This window comes from Melitaea cinxia, chromosome 7 (assembly GCF_905220565.1).
Source record: "Melitaea cinxia chromosome 7, ilMelCinx1.1, whole genome shotgun sequence".
Classification (NCBI taxonomy): domain Eukaryota; kingdom Metazoa; phylum Arthropoda; class Insecta; order Lepidoptera; family Nymphalidae; genus Melitaea; species Melitaea cinxia.
The window spans coordinates 7,637,490-7,661,303 of NC_059400.1; the positions used below are offsets into that span (position 1 = coordinate 7,637,490).

Consider the following 23,814-nt stretch of genomic DNA (forward strand, 5'->3'; position numbering starts at 1 on the left):
CTGCGGGCCAACTGCCTATTTTAACGACGAATTAAACGATTCTTCTATCGCACATTAAGTCGATAATTTGTAGACAATTGACGTGCCCCACGGTTTTATTTTAGTCTAGTCTATGCATATGTTTATAATTCCCACGACTGTATCTATTTTATTATTTTTTGGTTTTTAGTACATTTATCTTAAACATTGCAATGTATGTTTAACATAAAACCGTTTAACTTAAAAAGTTTTTTTACCTATTTTTATTTTCTAGTTTTTAGTTTTTATTTCGCATTCTGTTTAATTCATTTAGTGCTTCATTATTGCAAGGCCCATCTTAAATATTGAGGTTGTATAGTGCACTGTATTCTTCTTGTCAAGCCCTTTTATTTGATACCCATATTGGTGGGATTGATAAAAAATTGTTATCAGACATTTGGTAGCGGCGGCCAGCTTAGATTTCAATTTTGCATAGTAAATTGTATTCTACTTGTTGAGACCTTTCATTTGATACCCATGTTGATGGGATTGATAAAACCTAAGTTATCCGCCATTTTGTAGAGGCCGCCATCTTGGATTTTAATTTTATATAGTACATTGATTATACTGGTTGAGCACTTTCATTTCATACCCATATTGATGGGATCGATAAAACCTACGTTATCCACCATTTTGTAGCGGCCGCCATCTTGTATTTCAATTTTTTATAGTATATTGTATTCTGCTTGTTGAGCCCTTTCATTTGATACCCATAGTGATGGGATTGATAAAACCTACGTTATCCGCCATTTTGTAGCGGCCGCCATCTTGGATTTCAATTTTTTATAGTATATTGTATTCTGCTTGTTAAGCCCTTTCATTTGATACCCATATTGATGGGATTAATAAAACATAAATTATCCGCCATTTTGTAGCGGCGGCCATCTTGAATTTATAATGATAATGAATAAACATAATTGTATTGTCACCAAAATCCAAAGTGTATACAAAATTTCAGATTAATCGGTTGACAGGAAGAGGGTGAAATTTGAATTACTAAATTTGACCCAAGAATAAATAATAAATAAAAAATAAAACAAACGGGGTGAGCTAAATAAAACCGTTTAATAAAACAGCAACAAATACAACTATAGCAACTGGCAAAACCAAAACACGGGAAGCATACAAGAGACAGAAAGTACTGATTGAGATATCTCGAGACAGTGAGATGACGCGATTCACAAGATGGCCGTTACGATTATTTATTTTAGCCGATTACTACGTGTCAATCCCTATCATTAAACGTTTCGTTTCATGCCTGTAATTTTAAGTTATCATTTTCGCTGTACCTTTTTTATTTTGCTTAAAATGTAAAAACGCATATATAAATACAATTTCAATCTAATCAAGCATTATTATTTGCTTTGGAAACTAATTGGTGATTTTTAAAAATGTATATTTATCCGATTTGTTGAAAATAGTGAGCGTGTATTGGAACATATCAAATGTCACCGTACCCATCCTATGTGAAATAGATAATAATTTGATATTGTATTGTACGTTTTACAGCATTATTATATTATTTCGTTTTTACAGTCCTCAAAATTATTTCATTAAAAAGTATATGACGGCAGCCACCTTATTTAACAGTTTTGAGAGACAGCGGCTAGATGGCGCTAGTGGAACGTGCACCGGACGCATCATTATCGACAGTCCAATATTGTAACGGTTCTCCCCGCCAAGCGATCGCCTTTATAAGGTGCCGCGCTTTTGAGTCGACACGCATTTCAAACGGATGCGTCTTGGTGCACGGACCACTGTCTCTCGACAGTCAGTACTGCACAGTTATTGGACGTTGGAACGTTGTATAATTAGTACTGTCCTTATTGCGGTGGGTGCGTGGAACCCTGTCTCTGACAGTCAGTACAGCCCTATGTGACCGCCCTCACTGTCATATTTTGTAATTGTTTAATTTATTATATTTCATTTCTGTATTTCTAGATTTAAGATAACCGATTGTTCGACTGCAATAAATTTGTATAATACCTTATCTGAGTTTTCCTTCTGATGTCTGGGCCGAATCCGACATCAGAAGTGGGATTGGATTTTCCGCCCACGTCTGACACCTCGTCACAAAATATGCAAGAAAATATTCCGCTACCCTCAAATAGTTTAGAAGCATTTCTTTCAAAATTAACTGATGCTTTACTACCCCGTTCCAATGCACCACCACATCCTGTCACGGTATTGGTGCCGTTTGATCCTGATGACCCGAATTCTGACATAGAGGGATGGTGTCGCCTGTCAGACGCCATAATTAGTAGTAAAAATTTGAAAGGCGTAGATTTAATCATGACGCTGACCCATTGTCTACGAGGCCGTGCAGCCACGTTATTGACCAAAATACCTTCCAGTCAATATAAATGGGAAGATATACAGGAGACTTTAAAAGCTCAGTTCTCTCGTCCTATGCTGATTCAGGATCACTTTGACAGTATCCTTAAATTTCAAATTAACACTAATGAGACCCCCGCTCAAACATGTTTACGACTTTGGCAATTAATTGAAAACATCCCGGATGCAAGTTTATCTGAAAAGGTTGTGACGGGCTTTGCCATTTCCGTATTATCTCAGTGCGATGTTCAAATACGTCGTGAACTGAACTCGACTGTTGTAAATGATAAATCCCACCTATTTCGAGTACTACGGGGTATTTCCTTGAAAAGAAAGTCCGAATTGTCAGAGTTAAATGACCCTGATGTCAAACGCCCTCGCGCCACGTTCAGCTTTCGAGGCAGCTGCAACATATGTGGCAGGATTGGGCATCGTGGAGCTGATTGCCGTGACAGAAACAAACCACAAGATAAACGTGTCAACCAGAAGCCACACCCTACCTGCTACGTCTGCGGGGAGCCAGGCCACGTCGTCTCCACCTGCCCAAAAAGGATTGACAATACGAAGAAGGGACAAGTCGCTACTGGAAGCAAAGAAGTCAACGCGTGCTCGAAGATTGTTCGAGGTATTATGGACTGTAGTGGTATGAAATTTCCTTTTATTTTCGATTCCGGTTCTGAGTGTAGTTTAATTAAGAAAAACTTTTCACACCTTGTTATCGGCGAAAGATTGCATGACCTTATCAACATGACTGGTATTGGAAAGAGTATCATTAGTAGCACAGAGCAAATCGTTTGTGACATAAATATTCAGAGCGTCGAGATTCGCGTCACTCTTCATGTAGTCCCGGATGATTGCCTACGAGACGCTATTTTATTAGGTAGAGATATACTTGAGCGTGATATTTTAGTTGAAATTTCCGAGACCGGCTTAATATTTAAGCGATGTAGGGAGTCTAATGTGTGTACCAAAACCAAACCCATATTTGACATTGATTCAATTAATACCGACCTGACGGGATCTGATAGAGTAAAACTTTTTGACATATTAACGCAATATGCTGATAATTTTATTGAAAATTTTCCCACAACTAGAATTAAAACCGGGCAGTTGAAAATTGATTTGATAGATTCCCATAAAGTAGTACATAGGAGACCATATAGGTTATCCCCTCAGGAGTCTAAGGTAGTTGATGAGACGATTGAGCAATTGTTGGCGGCGAATATTATTAGAGAAAGTTCATCCCCATTTGCGAGCCCTATCATTCTTGTAGATAAAAAGAACGGTGGAACACGCATGTGTGTTGACTATCGAGAATTGAATAATAATACTCAACCAATTCATTACCCTTTGCCTCTGATTAGTGAACAAATCGACAAGCTTAATGGCGCTCATTATTTCAGTAGTATTGATATGGCATCTGGTTTTCACCAACTACTTGTACATGAAAAGTCCATAGAAAAAACTGCATTTGTAACCCCAAAAGGGCAGTTTGAATATTTGGCTATGCCCTTTGGATTACGCAATGCCCCTTCCATTTTTCAAAAGGCTATTAATACTGCCTTAAAGCCCATGAATGATGAAAAGATTTTAGTTTTTATGGATGATGTACTTTCAATTTCAAAGGATATTGATGAGGGGCTTAACCGCTTAGACAAATTACTTAAAACGCTGTCCAATGCAGGGTTCTCATTTAATTTAAAGAAGTGTTCATTTCTAAAAGTTCAAACCGAATACCTTGGGTATATAGTTTCAGCTGGGGAAATTAGACCGAATCCAAAAAAAATTCAAGCTTTAGTTAATGTCCCCACTCCAAAAACTGTTACTCAAGTTAGGCAGCTCATAGGGCTGGCAACGTATTTTAGGCAGTTTATTCCTAACTTTTCCCAAATAATTCGGCCCTTGTATCCCCTAACCAAAGGAAAAGGTAATGTTAAGTGGACCCCAGAGCATGACCAAATACACAAAAAAATTATCCACATTTTAACGTCCGAACCGGTTTTAAAAGTTTTTGACCCTGCTCTGCCCATTGAACTCCATACCGATGCAAGTAGTGAGGGATATGGGGCAATTCTTATCCAAAAATATAATGATGCTCCTCATGTAGTAGCCTATTATAGTAGGAAGACCATAGATGCAGAGACACGTTATCACTCTTATGAGTTAGAGACCCTTGCAGTAGTAAAAGCAATCGAACATTTTCGTCATTACTTACATGGACGAAAATTCACTGTATTCACTGATTGTAACTCCCTTAAAGCTTCTCACTCAAAGCGTGATTTAACTCCAAGGGTTCACCGTTGGTGGGCTATATTGCAGGCTTACGATTTTGATATCGTGTACAAAGAAGGTCGCAAGATGGCCCATGCAGATTACTTGTCTCGAAATCTAGCAAACACTAATTATTCTGAACCCCGTAAGGTAAATTTTCTTGAGTTAGATAAAGGTTGGTTAATTGTAGAACAAGAACGCGATTTGGAACTTTCTGAAATAATATCAAAAGTCCGTAATAATCAACTACCTGAAGAGATATTGCATACGTATGATATAAGACAAGGAATACTGTATAGAAAGATAGAACGTAGAGGAGTTTCTAGTTGGCTTCCTATTGTGCCCCGTTCTTTGGTTTGGTCCCTCATTAGTCATGTCCATAATGAAATAAAACATTTAGGTTTTGACAAGACTTTAGACAAACTTTACGAATTTTATTGGTTTCCTGATATGGCTAAATTTGTAAAAAAGTTTATTAATAGCTGTGTGGTATGTAAAACTTCTAAAGGCCCTTCAGGTGCACAGCAAATGCAGTTGCATCCAATCCCCAAACATCCAGTCCCTTGGCATAAAATTCATTTAGATCTAACAGGAAAACTTTCAGGAAAAAGTGATAGAAAAGAATATTGCTCAGTTTTAATAGACGCCTTTACAAAGTTTGTATTACTTGAATATACTCCGGCCTTAAGTTCTTCATACGCTGTAAGAGCAATTAAAAATGCTGTAAACTTATTTGGTGCTCCGAAGCGCATTATCGCAGATAGAGGACGTTGTTATGACTGCAACGAGTTTAAAAACTTTTGTAACGATAATAGAATAGAGCTCCATTTAATAGCAACTGGTTCTAGTAGAGCCAACGGGCAGGTTGAGAGGGTCATGCAAACTTTAAAGAACATTTTTACTATTGTCGAATGTAATACTAATAAAGCTTGGAAGGATGAACTAGGAGAGATTCAGCTTGCTCTTAATAGTACACGTTCCAGGACCACAGGTTTTACGCCTATAGAACTGATGTTTGGCATTCAAGGTTCCTCACTTAATCTAGCTAAGATAGCTCCTAGTTCTTCTGAACCCACTGTAATTAATGTTGAAACGGCTCGTTCATCTGCATCAGAAAATATTCAAAAAGTGGCTAATGCTGACACTATACGATTTAATAAAAGAAAAGCTCGGATTCAACCTTTTGCAGTAGGTCAGTTTGTTTTTGTAAAATGCGAAGAAAGACATCAAACTAAGTTGGACAATAAATTTAAGGGACCTTATAAAATAATCACTGTATTAGATAATGACCGTTATGAACTTAGACATATAAACGGTTCTAACAGAATTTATAAAGTTGCCCATGAAAATTTAAGGGAAGTACCTAAAGGGCAAGAAGGTTATTTACAAATTTACGAAAATTATAGTGATGATGATGATGAACGAACCGTGACGGCAGATAATGAGTTCAACATACCTGTTGTGTCTGTAAGCAATAGTAATGTTACCTCAGATTCTGAAGAAACCCTTACTGTAAGCTCTCGAACATTGACTGCGGATGATTCAGAGGAAACACTTTCTGTAAGCTCTCGCACCTTAAGTGCAAATGATTCTGAGGAAACTTTATCTCTTAGCTCTAGAACATTAAGTGTAGATAATTCCGAAGCTGTAATAGAATCTTTAGAGTGATCAATTAAAATAGTCTCTTCTGCTATTGTGGGAGATGATCTGTGATGCGCTGAAGGAATCTCACCTGCTTCAGTGGGTGACGATTTAGACCAGCCTATTTAATTTGCTATGGTAATGATCTGTGATGCGCTGAAGGAATCTCACCTGCTTTAGTGGGTGACGATTTAGACCAGCCTGTTAACTTGCTATGGCGATGATCAGTGATGCGCTGCAGGAATCTCACCTGCTCTAGTGGGTGACGATTTAGACCAGCATGTTTGAACTGTAGGGGTTTTCCTATTGTAAACCTAGACCAGTCATACTTGCCATATTGATATGTAATGATGATGACGATGGAAATTAATGAGTTCTTATCTTTTTAGATTAATGAATACACTCGAGGACGACTGATTTATCAGAATGGCCGTGACGGCAGCCACCTTATTTAACAGTTTTGAGAGACAGCGGCTAGATGGCGCTAGTGGAACGTGCACCGGACGCATCATTATCGACAGTCCAATATTGTAACGGTTCTCCCCGCCAAGCGATCGCCTTTATAAGGTGCCGCGCTTTTGAGTCGACACGCATTTCAAACGGATGCGTCTTGGTGCACGGACCACTGTCTCTCGACAGTCAGTACTGCACAGTTATTGGACGTTGGAACGTTGTATAATTAGTACTGTCCTTATTGCGGTGGGTGCGTGGAACCCTGTCTCTGACAGTCAGTACAGCCCTATGTGACCGCCCTCACTGTCATATTTTGTAATTGTTTAATTTATTATATTTCATTTCTGTATTTCTAGATTTAAGATAACCGATTGTTCGACTGCAATAAATTTGTATAATACCTTATCTGAGTTTTCCTTCTGATGTCTGGGCCGAATCCGACATATATAATTACGGATAATTATTATTTTATAATGTTTATCTTATTGTTTGTTAGCTTTAGCATTCTTATAATATGATATAAGCTGTTTATTTTTACTGATAAATTAACTTAAATTTTTCTTGAATCCAAAGAAATTAGTTCATGTATAAAATTTAAGTACATTTTTTACCCTACCACTGATTAAAAGGTAATTTTTAAAACCATTTTAATTTAAATACATGTAAAATTGTACATAATATTATTTTAGCTAAAAAAGGTGTTTTGCTGTAATTCTTAAGTAGTTGAAGTATTTGAAGCAAGGATGTTCTTGTATTGTTGAGAAACAACAAAACAAAATCGTGCACGTTGAAGTTATCTTTCAACGAATTGTTTTCTTAACACACAATAAACCGTGTATACACTGTACTTCAGTAAGCGAATTACGTCACGAATATTTTGTCGTATGAATTTGCGAATAATACGACGTATTTTGGTCAATTTGATTGATTCTTAATGTAAAGCACTAAGTACCATTTTCTGTTGGCGTACTGTCAAAGCAATTGCGTCTCAACTCGCTCTCTGTGAGTCTTGCTCGTGACAGTATATGACATTGCTGGTGGTGTGACATCCCACACATTACGTTTTAACCGTCATCGTACAAAATATCAACAGATTTCACATCTCACATTTCTCATTTTATTTGTCTGACCGTGGATGAAAATAAAATATACAAGAATTTTTCCTCCAATACTGTTTAGTTTTAACATCTGTTCAATCAGAACATTTAAAACACATAGAAGCAATCAAGTTTTCTTTCTATTTTAGTGCACAGTAAACATTAATAAAAAGATTATCTATATAATACATAAATAATACTTTTTTATTTTATTTATTTATGCTTTATTGTACACCACAACTACATGTTACACAATAAACGTATTTTATGATAGTTATAGACTGTAAAGTACAATGGGCGGACTTATGGCTTGTGGTATATTTTATTTAGCCATTTCTTCCAAACAACCCAACTTACTAAGAGCTTAAATATCTTATCATGTATTTTTTTCGGTTGGTAGGATTATAAAAAATGTATGGATTATATTTATTGTAAATGCGTTGTATTTGTATTGTATTGTTTTTATAGATTTAACAACCAATCCATCTTAGTATCATCGTCCATTATACAATTTGTGGATGGGATAATTATTTGATAAAATCTTATATTTTTTCTAAATATGATTATTTAACTATACTTCGCACATTATGTATAAGTATATATTATTAATACAAAAACGTTGTTATTTAAAACTCTGAAAAAATGTGCTTGCGTTAATCATCTACAAAGCGCTTTGTTATAATATTCTTTAGAACTGAATATTTAACATGCAAATAGCATTCGATTGTTTCTGGGCCAACTAGCCTATCAGTAAGGATATTCATAGAAAACCGACGATAAACCAATTCGTTCCTCTTCGACGGTAAAACAACGGGCTTTAACGTATTGATTTGTGTCTAGAATATGTTAATACTAACATATTCGTAACATGTCGTAATAAATTATAGGAATAAACAATTTGCAAAACAAGCGTGCACAACGACAACAATGTACAAAAATAATTATCAGATAGAACGTATACCTATAACGTCATCTTAGACGTTATTATGCTTTTTTCGTGACGTCATTCCTTTCAAGTAGGTACAGGAAACCAGGGATATTCCGGTATGGGTTATTTACCTTTATAAAACGGTACTTATCGAATCAAAATATCGGTAAGAGAATCATTCGGTAACCGAATCATATCGGTAATACAGTATCGAAATAAACCGGTAGTAGGCACAACGTTCGCGTCATAAGTTTAAGCGGGCAATTCCCGTTCTTGTAGCTGCGCTGCGCTAGCTCGGATTACGGTCCGAACATACACCATATCTCTATCTCATTCGCTCCCGTGTGTTGCGTGATTTTACTTAAAACTTATTTATTTGTGATAGACGACAGGCCCCGGGCGTGGCGCGAGCAAGTTTTTATATGTTTACTATTAAGTCAAGAGTTGTTTAGCTTGCAATCAAGATTTACTTTAAAATAAAAGAATAACTTAATAGGTGTAACTAATAGATTAGGAATAAGCTTAAAGTTTTAATTATAAAGTAAAAAAATACTCATTTCAAAGTAACGTTTTTATTGTTGACAACAAATCAAAGTTATATTTTGTTAATATATTATATTTTAATATCTACGATTTTATTTTTGTATTACCCCCCTCCCCCCACATTAGGAATTCTAAACATTTTGAATATCATATCAAAAATTGACCGCTCCAGCGGGGTTCGAATCCGCGTCTCCGACTGACCGTGTCGGCGCTCTAGCCAATTAAGCTATGGAACGATTACGGGTTTACTTTTTTTCATCTCTGTTTCGCGTTAATGTTTACATTGCATATAACGAATAATTCAAAACAAAAAACTTAATTACTTTCATAGTTAAAGAAGCCAGTCTTATGAAAAACCAAGCATTATCAATAAAAGCAAAGGAACATTACATATTCTTCATTTCAAACGATGGCTCACAGATTTTGTCTCCCTCTGTTACTTCTCCGAATCATTTAAAACCGAAATACATAACGTTATATTTCGGTATTACAGTTTAATCGGTAACCGTTTTATTACGGTTTTGGAACCGAAATAAAACGGTAATCTTTTCAATCGATAACCGATTCATACGGTAACCGTTTCAAACGGTTACCTTTATGAATCGGTTTGGCGAACCCTGCAGGAAACATTTACACTGAATTCAGGTAATGAACTTCATATAGGTACATAAGTATATTCAGTGCGATCTCTTAGAAATTCATAGTACAGACTACCCAGCAATGGACTAAAATTAAAATAATTATAATGTGTTCTTTCTGTAAGCAATAATTTAACATTAAAAAATAATTTAGATTGAAACAAGTACATATACTTATTTTTATTATTTACATTTTTCTTATCGTTAATTATTTACTAGTAAAACAATGTGTGTTACGCAACATAATATTATAATAGAAAAATTTAACAAATATTTTTCATTAAATTGCGGGATGACGTAAGTAGACGTTCCTATAAAAGAATTGCGCAAATTATTAAATTTGCAATTAAGAATACTGAAGCTATTCATTGTGGATTTTCTTCCTTGTTTCTTTGTATGGCCTTGGTCAATAGCTAACTACGTTGGCTGAATATATAATACATACGTATATATAAGTTCAAGATAATAATTGCTAACGCGTTTTCTACATAATGACGGGACAGGTAATTTCTATGAAATTGATCTGCGTTGCGGGCGCGGTTCCTTCCTTCAACGCTAACCGTGCCTCTTCATCGTACTTTTTGTTCTTCGTTGCCAATCGTTTGGAAAATGCTAAATTATTTTCGGAATTAGCATCAATTCTAAGGATATCTCAATTTAATATACAAAACATAAAAGGGGCTTTTAAACACAGCCAACGAATACGAAATTGACACAATATAAACACCCTATTAGTTTGCTTATTAATCCTTTACAATAACCATCTTTATACAAGTTGAAATCATGTTTTCTGTTGCTTAAATTCGACTGACTCAAAAATACATTTTCTAGCAACTTTAGTAAATTTCTACAAATTAACATTCATATGATAGAATAATAGTTGTTTAGTTTTTTGACTTCAGATATCACAGATATAAACTATGTCGTGGGTTTTTATTTATTCATGCTTTATTGCGCAATACATTATTAACCTATATAAAAGGCAGACTTAATGTTAAAAGCTTTCTGTACTAGCCTGAAGCACGTACGATTTGTATTATAAACGTCATTAATAATACAACTCATTACATAACGTATATTTTAAACTAAACATTTTTTGTACGTCACTATTTCGTTCATAAAGAGTTAAATTAAAACGTTCCTAGCGAAGTTTGTTTGGTTAACAGTGTAGCAGATATTTTCTTAACAGTGCTGCAGCAATAACAGTTCAAAATAACGTTGAACATGAAAAATTAGGAATTGATTTTATCACTGCTCCAAGTAAAGATAGCTCGGTAAATACAATAAAATTACCTTTCGTTGAAGCTTATCTGCACGTTACGTGAATTCTGCTATACGTATGCGCATATATCTCGTTAGTTCTTTTTTCGTCTTGTACAAACAATCAAGACGATTTTAATGATTACACAATATTTGTGCGTACGGAACATTTCTAGATACCACACGTTTTTACGCAGAACAGATGTTTGAAATTTTCGTTCTTAATAACAATAACAATAAGTTGGTTTTCCCTGCTCTAGGTCATAAATTTTATTTCATTACAGTAATTAATGTATTAAAATAACTAAACAAATGAAGCCTCAGTAGCGTATTCGAACAAAACAAAAAAAAAAATAGACGTTGTGGAGTCAGGGCGATAAGAAGATCAGGACGAAGGAAAAGGGCACATTTACATCACATTGGTGAACGAATTCATGTGACGTAGTCGATTCAATCAAGTTTGTTACACATGTGACCTATTTTACAATGTTCCACAAAAAAAAACAAGCTAAACTGTTCTACGATCGAATTAGACTTTTAGTCTTACGAACAAAAATATTAGCGAAGTCATATACAACATTTTGAAAAGAAAAGCAAAAGAGCAAGAAATTTTGGGTAACAATTTTGTTTAGTAAATAGGCTTTGGTTCCCGATCATCAGCAAGTTCTCATTAGGCTACTTCTTACATTAAGCAAGTGTCACGCAAATGTGGCAAACTCGTTAGTTGTTACTACAAGAAAATAAATAAATCAATTATTGCTGTTAAATTATGTAAAAATTAACAATACGGTTTTATTTTGTGCCGTTTGACCGTTAATTGACCCGTTATTCTACGTAGCCGTTTTCACAAAATTTTACGCAAAGTACTGGAACCATCAGCATTTAGGTTGTTAAAACCGTAAACGGCCAAGCATGAAAACTTTATATGTACTCGGTTGGTTACAGCAAACGGGTTGCTATCAAACACAGTCTACGAATAGCTGTTTACAATAATCCGTTGCCGAAAATGCCGACAAATACGAAATTGACACAATATAAACACTCTATTAGTTCGTTTAGTCTTTACAATAACCATCTTTATACAAGTTGTAATCATGTTTTCTGTTGCCTGCATTCCACTGATTTAAATATATTTTCTAGCTACTTTGGTAAATAATAGCAAATTTGATTTTTCGAAATGAAATGATTTATGAATTTGCATTATTCATATTGTATGATATTTGGGTATTACTTATTCCACAGAATGAAACGTAACCATTTGCCATCAAAAAGTAGGAAAAACTGTGAAAATCATTAAATTTATTTTGTTATTACATTTTATAATTAGGTACCGTAATGTGCATGATTATAATTACCAGGCGATAAAAAAATAATTGTTCTTATCGCTTTTTTGTTCAAGTTACAGTCAGTAAAAATTTCAGGTTTATATTTATTTTTATACAACTATTCCGGCAAACAACCGGCAAAGGCTCACCTGATGGTAAGCGATTACCGCGTTGCCGATCCTACTAAAAAAGGAACACAACACTGCTTGACAGCAGTGTTATTTAGTTGTAATCTTCTGTAAGCTCGAGGTACTTCCCCAACCGAGGTGCCACCCGAGCTACTCCAGATTTTGAGCGGAATATTTCCTGCTGTGCCCTACCTCAGTTATTGAATGCAGGGGGTTTGTACAAACCAAATTTGGAGAAACATTTGGCCATGAACACAAACATATATATATATTAATAATATATATACACCTTTTGTACTGCAAAGTCTGCACTATCCGAACTTGACGCATTAACAACATCACGTTCCACGTCGGTTATTTTTTTATTTTGACAATATTTTTCTTAGAGTCTACGTATTAATCTTTTTACGCATTTTGTAGGTCCAATTAATTGGTTGCGATATCAAAGCAAATTGCGCCGTAACAAAAACAAAAATAACCTGCAAACAAAACAAACTGGAAACCACAAATAATAGAAACTAGTCTGGTTTTTATTTCGTTAGACATAGAGACCAAAATGTGGAATCATTAAAACCGTGACATTTATTGTACGTCTCTCATTCAAGGAATTAATTGCGACCATCAATTTATCGCAGGAACTATTAAATTAAAAACGTTAAATGACGAGTTTTATGCCGTTGTTCCACCAAAGAGTAATTTTGGAGAATGTAAGTGGAGCATCAATTAAAATAATCATTGTTTCAGCCGATATGGTCCAATGAACGTGCAGATATTGATGTATCAACATGCCCACTAGATGAGATTACCGTTATTTAGATATCCTTATAGAGTCCTATCCTCAAAAAAAAAAATATACTTTTCGCAAATCTTCGTTTCTATCAAACCCAAGGTTTTTCAAATCTGTACTTGATCGTCATTCTTATTCTTCAGAGTAATTTTCGCCATTATTTTGTAATATTAAAACTACATATATTTGCTATTAAAAGATTTTTTAAGATAAAACAAATAGAACGACAGTTTAGGTGACATTAAGTCTAAGTAAGTGGCTTTTGATTGAAGAATAGCAGATTGTTATGCATAGCAACTAATATCATTTCCTTTTTATTGCTTTTAAATAAATTATATTTATCTTAGATTAAAACATTTTAGTAGTAAAATATTTATATGATAAGATATAAGAATGAGAGAGAGATAATGAGATATTTATTTATTTATTTACCAACAACAATAACGAGATTTATATTACATTCACGTCTAATAATATCCAAGCTCATTGCTTCATTTGTTGGAGTATTTTTTTTCAGACCCGCTTAATATAATTGTGAAACAAAATTTGTAAGGGTAATTGTATAGTATGATAATTACATAAATATTGGTATGTAAGAGTTAGACAATAGTCAACTCAACTTTTTTTCTAAGGAAGCACGTAAGGAAAAATTTTAAGAAAAATTTATTTGTATCCATAAGCTGTTCTAGCTATGAAACTAGTAAGTCAGAACTTCGTGCTCTATCCATTTTGCCATCTTGACTCTCTCTTGAGAAACAAAGCCTAATTATTTCGTTAATTTATGTTATTGCGATATGTATATTTTGTGGGTTTAACGAACCAAAACACACAACGTTCATACCCTTTGTTTACATTACAATAAAAGAATTATTTTCCTTTATATACCGTATAATTTCATGAGGGAACTGGAGCCGAGCCAACACTTATTAAGTGTATAAAACATATGAAAGTCTTTAACGAAACTTCCTTTGTATCTATATTTATAATGTACAATATCTAATACTATTAAACGAGCAATTCTTGTGTATATATATATATATATATATATATATATATATATATATATATATATATATATATATATATATATATATATATATATATCGGAAACGGCTCCAACGATTTTCATCAAATTTAGTAGGCATGCAGGGGATTTCGGGGGCGATAAATTGATATAGCTATGATTCATTTTTAGAAAGTGTCGTTTCATCCCTGTTTTTAGGCAATGAAAAAATGGCTACAATAGCGTTAGAATATGAAGGTAATTTTGCAATTGTCAATAAATTTGTAATAGCTCAGGTGGGAGAAATCGGCCGGTAGGGATCGTCCGAGAAGACCACGATTCAAATACCCATGTCACAAAATCGATTACTTTTTTCCTTTTTTTTTTTCTAATTGCACTCATGATTTTTCATTTAAATTGCCAGTTCATATTTTTTATTATTATGTCGGTAAAATCGGATTTTTTTTTATATTTTATCAATATGTAATTCGTATTTAAATATGATTTTCAAAAAAACCCGATTTACTAAAAAGACCGTCACCGAGACGGTCACCCAGGTAGCCAGGTACTTATTACTTAAAACACGACTCATTTACGGTAAGTTATCATCACCCATTAAAATTAAAACCACCATTAAAAGAATATTAATTGAAAATAATAAACAAAAGGTGCTTAGTTTTTAAAAGTTGGTCAAGTCACGTTATAGCAATAACAATTTAATATGAAGAATATATAAGTGTATGTAAAAATCTTTACATTTAAATAACCTACTTCAATAATAAAAACACTAGCCTTTCTGTTTTTCTAATATATTTTTATTAGAGCTCTCTAGCAAAGACCAAGCGTCATTGTGATTGATGTAGAATTGGAGATTGTAGAGTAATCATCATTTCCAATAAACTTTTGTGGGACCAGTGAGCCACAAATGTATGGTTAAAGGATAAAGTGTAGTAAGATTAAGGTCACTGAAGCGAAGGAACAAAAGATTACCAGCTATTACACAATTTCGTCATGTTTTTATTCTTCAATATCATCATTTTACTCATGATGTACTTAATCTATATCTTAGCTACAAAATACAAATATAAATCGAACGTTTAATCACACCCTACACAGAAATAGGAATATAGCCAAATAAAATATCGATTTTATAGCAATGAATTAGCTAGACGGCAATCAAGAAACAGTTTAACTAATCTCTGATCCAATGCCAAGAGCAATATGAATGTAAAATAACGGTTATTCTATAATGGATTTGAAGTTTCGCGAATGAAACTTCAGATATGTAAGTAAAGTACATTACAGTGAAATATTCTGTACAGTCAAATATATTAAACAAAAGTTTACGCTACTATGCATAAAATTAATACTAGAAGTATTATTGAAGTATTTATGAGAAGCTAAGACAACAACATACAAACAAGTTATAAAAATATCAAACAGATCAATAGCAATTGAAAATTTCTTAACAGTAACTCAATTTAGTTTAAAACACAATTCATTAAATTGTTTCACACACTAAGTACATTCACACTAGATACTTGTTAGTACTTTTAAAGCTGTGGTCTTCATTGTTTAATTTATACGAAAACATTGAGTTTATAAAATATTTTTCCCGCAAAAGACGATTAAATGACACATTCAACTGTTTCTATCAATTATGAGTAATTTTAACAATCTTTTTTAGGAAGCATAAAGAGCACAAACATTCAATAATATTATTTTATTTTTAATAAGAGCTAGTTATAATTATGACTCGTCCATCCGCCATAGATTAAGATACATAGAATAAGATACATAAAATAAGATTCATAGAATAAGCAAGAGACGCAAACTCAGCGTCTGCCCCCCTCTCCCTGACATCCGCTAGGCCGAGACCGTAAAAGTTAAGCTAGAGATAGCCTTCAAATCGGCTACATATCTTTCATTTTGTTTTAAATTTAAATTCAGTAAGTTAAAAGTTAGTTAGTATAAATTGTTTTCAAAACGCTCCGAAACAAAGGTTATAAACTGCGAGGAAACAAATAAGTATATTTAAAAAATCGGGATACAAATGTATACTACAATTGTTTTCGCTCGTCGTTTGAAGGACTATCGTTGCGAGGTCACCGTCACCAATTACCCTTATGAACCTTAATTGAAACGCATGCTAGTAATAATACCGTGTCATGTATTAATACCGATCATGATATAATGTTACAGACAGACAATATTATTCAATGTTTTTGCGTATTGTTAAGCTGACACGTCGTTTATATTCAAATACCTCTAAATTACTCAAAATTGTTACTACGCTCTTCGATCAAGTATTCATACATCAAAATACCCTGAGATGGTTTCTCATGATGGTTTCTTATGACGAATTAATTCCATGCCCATTCAGATAGGCAAGTTCGCGTACTAAGTTTTTATGCAAAGACATTAAATTTAATGTCTTTGTTTTTATGAATCCAATAATACGATTACATATATTGCGTACTTAATAAAAAATTTCTATCTGGAGATTGATGTAGAACTACTAATAAGATCATGGCCGTATTTACCCTAGGGCCAAGAGGGCCATAACCCGGGGCAGCAGGCTGACTGAGGCGGCAGGCTACCCGGAGCGGCAGGCAGCCAGGGGCGGCGCAAGTCAAATATACGTAATACAGATGTGAAAAAATAATCGATGTGTACGTAAAAAAAAGGTTACCCGAAAAATATTGCGAAAATTTTCGTTTAGCTCGTTTAATTTCATTAATAAATGGAATAAAATAAGAAGTTTAAAATATCGCATTTTTACTTTAATTTATGGGGCAGCAAACTTTATAGGCCCGAGGTGTGGAATTTCAAAATATGCCACTGAATAAGATTGATTTGAACACTTTACGAGGAAATAGCGTCATCAGTTCATAGTTAAAACATGCGACTGAGAATATGGGCTTTAATAATTATGTAATTCTTAATGTTGTAACAACTTTGTAGGAATTATATTATAGGATTTTGTGAGGTCAACAGAGTTGATTACATTGCTGGCCTACGAGTTGAATATTTTATTTTTAAATGGTGTTCATAGGAATTTAACAACTGACTTTTGAAATAATGAGATTAGTACGGAAATTCGTTTGAAAATACGAGACGACAAAGACGTAATAAAATCCGACCTTCCTATGAACTTTATAAACATGCATAAAACTGGTAATAAGACTAATAAGAAAAGGCAGGTACAAAAATACAATCGCCAAAATTGGTTTGGTTGCCATTCTATTTATTTTCAATGTCATTGATTATTTCCCTTAAAACCCAGTTTATACTCCTAATTTTAAACCTAGAAAACCTGAATGGATTTTTCTATAAGAAGAATTCGGTACCTATATTTATATAAAGGTAACCTTATGATAATGAAAAATCCTCCCGTGACCATGGTTGCTGTAAAATATCTGAAATGCCGGACATTAAAAAAAGTGTGCGTGTCAGCTCCAACGCACGACTGGGCTTTACTCCTTCAAATTGACTGTCTAAATAGGTACAAAAAGGCTTACTAGTCTAAGAAAACGATGATTAACAATTTTAAATGGTAAATGAATGAATCAAATAACGCCATCTATCATATCGTATCGTAGATGGCGTTACGAGAAACGTAATAGGTCATTCGTTCAGTAGATCTTACTCCTTATATTTTTTTTTATACCGGGGTCCTTATATGAAAACCTAACCAAATATACCGCGATGAAATGCGAAAAACTCGTTTCAATATAACTTCCACTAAATTAAAAGTGATAAATAGTAAAGTAGGTACGTTTAAAATTTTTTATTAAAATAAATAAAAAGATCCGTCATAAACCGCGTTACAAGATTAATTTCGAAATACAAAACGAGTTTGAAACCCGCTACAAAATATTTTTCTATTCTCAATATAGTTGTATGATTGACAGACAGGTTATCTAATGAGTAATGTTCTATCAAAGACTGCTTATGCATGTTTTGATAGAATGTCCAAATAAAATCACTTCAAACTCAGAAAAATTAATTTTTAAATAAAAGGTTATGAAATGTCTAAAGATAAATCTATGGATATATGGATATAAAAGCAGCAGATACATGTTACAGCAGTAATAAAAGATTTACAGTGAAGTAAAAAATCATATCTGCATATTATAATACATTGAACGCAGGTATAGATTATACAGATATTTTTAAATTAGTTAGTTTAGTATTTATTTGTCGAAATAACATAATAATTATGAAACGTGTATATAATAGGAATGCTTGATCTATTCATAAACTATTTTAATAGGTTAATTATTATGAAAAACTAAATTTAAACTAACTGCTATAAATTATGGAAAAAAATTATGTGGTGTCATGGAACACCAGGTAGGAACTAAGTTCCTTCGGATAGTATAGAAGCAACACAATTTGAAAAAAATATATTGAATTTTATATATATTTTCTAGTTCTTGATTTTTTTTTTTAATTTTGTTGATTGATTTTTAATAAAGTACATAAAAGTATTTAGGAAATTTAGTATTTTAGAAAATAACAAATACCGTAAAATAAAATAAATCAAACAAAATAATAATAATAATAATTCAAACATTAAGTGAAATAAAAAATACATGTGTTTTTATTTATTTTTGCCGATAGTATAAAATTACATAAATAATTTAAAAAAAAAGTTTACTAGTAATATTTTACTTTTACAATCGTCATATTATACAGTCGTGTGACTGATATTATGTCACTTCCGTTATATATTTTTCTTACGGTTTTAGTATCACATTTTGTTCAGTTCGGTCGCCCAGCCAAATGTCAAGCCTCCCATAAGGAACTTTGTTCCAATATAAAAAAACACGATATTGCTACGTTTCTTATTAACTGTTGTATGTTTTGGTAATGATTTCAATGAAAATATTATTTGGTTGTAAAATACGTAATAAATACGTTGTATATTGTTTCTGAATCACTTGAAAGAACCGATTGGCGATAAATATTTATATTTGATTATCGTCTAAACTTATAAAAACAAGATAATTTAAAGTTTATTTACAAATATGTTGTGGTAGGAAGTATGACGGCGTCTGTACAATATAATAAATAATAACTTTATTGTCAAAAATATTATGACTTCAATATACATACGTAATAAATTTTAATTGTATTTTGATATTTTTTTTATCTTATGGATAATGTAACGAAAAGATTGCAAGTAGTTGTAATACAATAAAGATAACTTTACCTTCTAGGAGGCACATGTCATTATTTTATTTTATTTTATTTTATGTAACTAGATCGGCAAATTAGCGTACGGCTCACCTTGAGCGATTACCGTAGCTAATAGACGTCTGCAACACCAGAAGCATCACAAGCGCCTTGCCGACCCCATCTCCAGCTCCCCCCAGAATCTCTGGTCACCTTGCTCACCAACAAGAACTCAACATTGCTTAAAAACTGTGTTATTTAGCTGTTATCTTCTGTAAGGTAGCAGGAAATTTCCTGCTGTGCCCTACCTCAGTTAAATCTTGAATTTTTTCTAAAATTAATATATTACTCAAGTTAACTGAACCAACAGCGTAAAGTAGATGCGTCATGTAAATACTTCATAGTGTAAACTGCAAATGCATCATAAAATTTATGAGAAATATAAAAAAAAACTGTTTCAAGTTCAACAAATTCTTCTGGGAAGATATAATTAATATATGGGTGAATGTGTTACTTTTTTTAACTACTTGCATTTTTTAAACTTACCTATCTTAGAAAACTAAACTCCTTTTACCATTACTTCGAGGAACTATAAATCTGTAGTATGTATTTTTTTTATGGTAATTTTTACACATTTCAAATATCATAATTATTATGCTATGTTACCTAAGTATTTTATATTATGGAAGTTATATTTGACTATTTGGAATGCGTCAATTTTTTCAACTACCAGACCTGTAACTTGTAACTATCCCTTAATCTTTGAAACAGCGCCAAACGTTTCGTGTATTAAATAGTCTGCAGGATTCTGTATATTCTTTGATGATTCCTTCAAAAATTACCTTAACCTAAGCTATGTAAGTACTTGTATATATTTAGTTTCACAAAATAAACACCTAGAGAACATAATTCTGCATTTTGTAAATAGTATTTATACAACACTTATAAATATAAATATATAAAAATAGTGTAAATATGAAATTGATAGACATCTTCTATACTAACATATACCATCACCTAAAAAATAATAAGACATAAAAAAATGATGTTCACTTACCAACGTGTGATAGTCCGGTGAGGTCGGATTCTGCAATCAATTAAAAAATGCGTGAAAATAGTGCTAATGAATGCGTGCCCACTATTAAAAACAGCATGGGATGTAAAATCGATACAATGACAATTGAAGTATTTACATGTATTAAAAATTATATGCTTAAATATAGGTACTACAGATGCAAAGAATAAAATGGATGTGAAACAAAAATACATAATTATATGGTACGAAGACATTTTTCCAAACACCCAAAGACAAGGACAGAAACTTTAAATAAATATGATTGTAGATAATTTACAAAATACTTATTTAATTTTATATTCATTTCTTCGTGATTTAAGAACGTACCCTTTTACACCGAGCAAATTTTAATAAATTTTACTGCCATACATAATTTATACTCTTATACACTTTTGAAGCTTAAAAAGCAAGAAAATTCACTGTACATAAAAATAAATATAATGTGTATGGACATGTACAAAATATTTAAAGGACTATTTTAACATTATTTTTCTATTGTGTATTTACATTAGATATATGTATTGTTTATTCAATTAGGTCGGCAAACGAGCTTACGGCTCACCTGATGGTAGGCGATTACCGTTGCTTATAAGACGCCTGCAAAACACCAGAAGCAAGCGCTTTGGCAACCCTACTTCCAATCCTCCCAGAAGCTCTAATCACCTTACTCACCACAGGAACACAATACTGCTTGAGAGCAATACTATTTAGCTGTGATCTCCAGTAACGTTGAGTTACTTCCCTAGTCTGGCTGCTCCAGATTTTGAGCTGGATATTTTCTGCTGCGTTATGACACATAAAAAGAAACAACAACACCTCAGTTACATAGATATTAACAATTAACAAAATTTAAATGGTATTTTTCTATGCGGTCAAGTCAAATATCTTAACAATAAAAGCGGATGTGACAAGGATAATTAAACGGTTGCGGAAATGTCAATACCGGTAGGAAATTAAGAGTACGTTTGTATTTATACGTGATTGTTTTCAGACCTTCGTAAGTCCTGCGTTTATTTACAGTATTTAAGACATTGCCGATCCATTAACTACAAAACTTTTAAAAAACGAATTACAAAAATCTCTATAATTAGATAAATGCTATTTTTTTTTTTGTTCATACACGTATTATTGGGCTCTCAAGTACATGTAGGAATATATAAAATATTATGGCCGGTTTTTTCAGTTTTTTTTAGTAAGGATTATTTTTACAAACCAGCCGAAAATAACAAATTTTAATTAGTTACTTTTGATCTTCTAACAAGTATTGAAAAAAGCACTTTGGATATTCTTTACGACAGAAAGAGTAAACAAGGAGTACTCAAATGTACTCCGAAATCTCAAACAAAAACATGCAATTTATTTACAAGAGTTTTCGTTCGGCTATGTCAAATTAAAAAAGGACAGTTCTAAAATTTTCACACCCTGGATATAAAAGGGTGTGACATAAAAAAAACAGTCTTCATCCTTTTTATAGTTAATTAAAATACATTTCCGAAAAAATTCAAAGATAAAAAAAAAACAATATTTTATATTGGAACGCAGAAAAAGATCTTTAACAGACAGAGACAGACAAACCGAAATTTGGGTAACAGTAAAAGTGAACCAATATTCTACTGAGCCTGGAATTCCCCTATTTTTACGAATATATGTATTAAAGATTTGGGTACGAGATAACTCGTATAAAATAAACTAAATTTACATAAAAGATATTACAATAACAAAGTAAGTTATCTTTCAATTCTTTCTTAAAAATACAATAACTACTCCCATTCGTCACAAAAGCACAACGAAAGGCCTAAATACCGTATCAACAAAGTGATATCGTGTTGTGCAAAACATCACCCCATATTGTTTTTAAAAACATTGCGTTCTATATGTCACCGAAAACATCTGAATTCAATTGTGATAACCACAGACCACAGAAATCTGATAACTAGCGTTAAGAGAGAATTTATAAGTCTTTGTTTTCTAATATTGAGTAACAAATTTACCAAAAATATAACTTTAATATCGATAAGACTGTCCTCCTTTGTCCATTTGTCCACACCAACCCACGAAACTGTACCAAAATATTTTTGCCTGTATCGTGAGAAAGAAGATACAAGAATAAGTGAAATCGGGTTTATGTGTGCAGCTACATAGGCTAGTCGTACAATAAATGCTTTAAATTTTGGAAATTTCGTTTTACAACACTTATACTTAAATATATGCCAACTATATTGTCATTTACTTTAGCAAATATTATTTATTATTAATCGTATTCAAGAATAAAAAAAGATACATAGGTACTTCCATTACAATTTCATAAATGTTTACCAGACCATAAACAAAATTTGTCAATAACACATATGATTTGATTTAAATTTTAGATTTTAACGAACTTTACTGTATATTTACAGCCGAAGAAAAAACGTTGGTGGATGTAAAGAATGCTGACTTCGACCCAACCCGAAGAATTAGGGGTAGCGAACCCTCGCTAGCAGGTAAATAAACCACATGCAGCGTTAAAAAGAAGCACCGCGTTCAAAATATACTTATTCAAAATACAAAACGTTATATTTAGTAAGTACCTATTTAATATTAAAAGAACTTTAAATTTTAAGTATATCGTGTTCAGTAATTTGACGTACCAACACTTTAAGGGGTATTTTAGGTAACCTACACAAGCGCCCCTTTTCGGCGGGGGAAAAATATTTTCCAAAATCCGAATGTAATGTTTCTTATTTTTAGGTAATTATAAAAATTAAATACAGTTTCGATTTGTATGTTTTAGTTCTGTTTAGTGTTAATGCGTATAAGTTCACTTTATCTTGTGTCATGTTGCTGTCTTATTTTAAAACTAATTAAAATTCGTGAAAGCAAATATCAATATAGCCGTATCTTCGAGTGCATTTAAAATATTTAAATATTAATTAATTAATTGAATTGTTTAAAAAGTAAACTTTCATTTTAACAATAATTCTAATTACATCTATTTGCTTAATTATAAGGTGATGGATAAACACAGTTTCTTTCAAATTCACTTCCCTTTATAAATATTAATGTAACTTTGTAGCCATAACTATATGTTCTTAATGTGACGTCTAAAAAACATAATAAATATGTTATTAAACTTGCGTCAATAGAATTATT

The 23,814-nt window shown here is 32.6% G+C and overlaps 1 protein-coding gene and 1 long non-coding RNA gene across 2 annotated transcripts in view; one reads left to right on the forward strand and one right to left on the reverse strand.

Moving 5' to 3' along the window:
• Positions 1–23,814, reverse strand: part of LOC123655300 — a 202,694-nt gene that overhangs the window by 69,535 nt on the left and 109,345 nt on the right. Inside the window, exon 3 of the mRNA XM_045591113.1 lies at positions 20,665–20,694. Coding sequence (XP_045447069.1) covers positions 20,665–20,694 — 30 coding nt within the window. The remainder of the gene's footprint in view (positions 1–20,664; positions 20,695–23,814) is intronic.
• LOC123655301 lies at positions 2,928–7,122 on the forward strand. The gene is made up of 2 exons (XR_006743377.1): positions 2,928–2,977; positions 6,654–7,122. It is a non-coding gene; the product is annotated as an uncharacterized LOC123655301 (long non-coding RNA).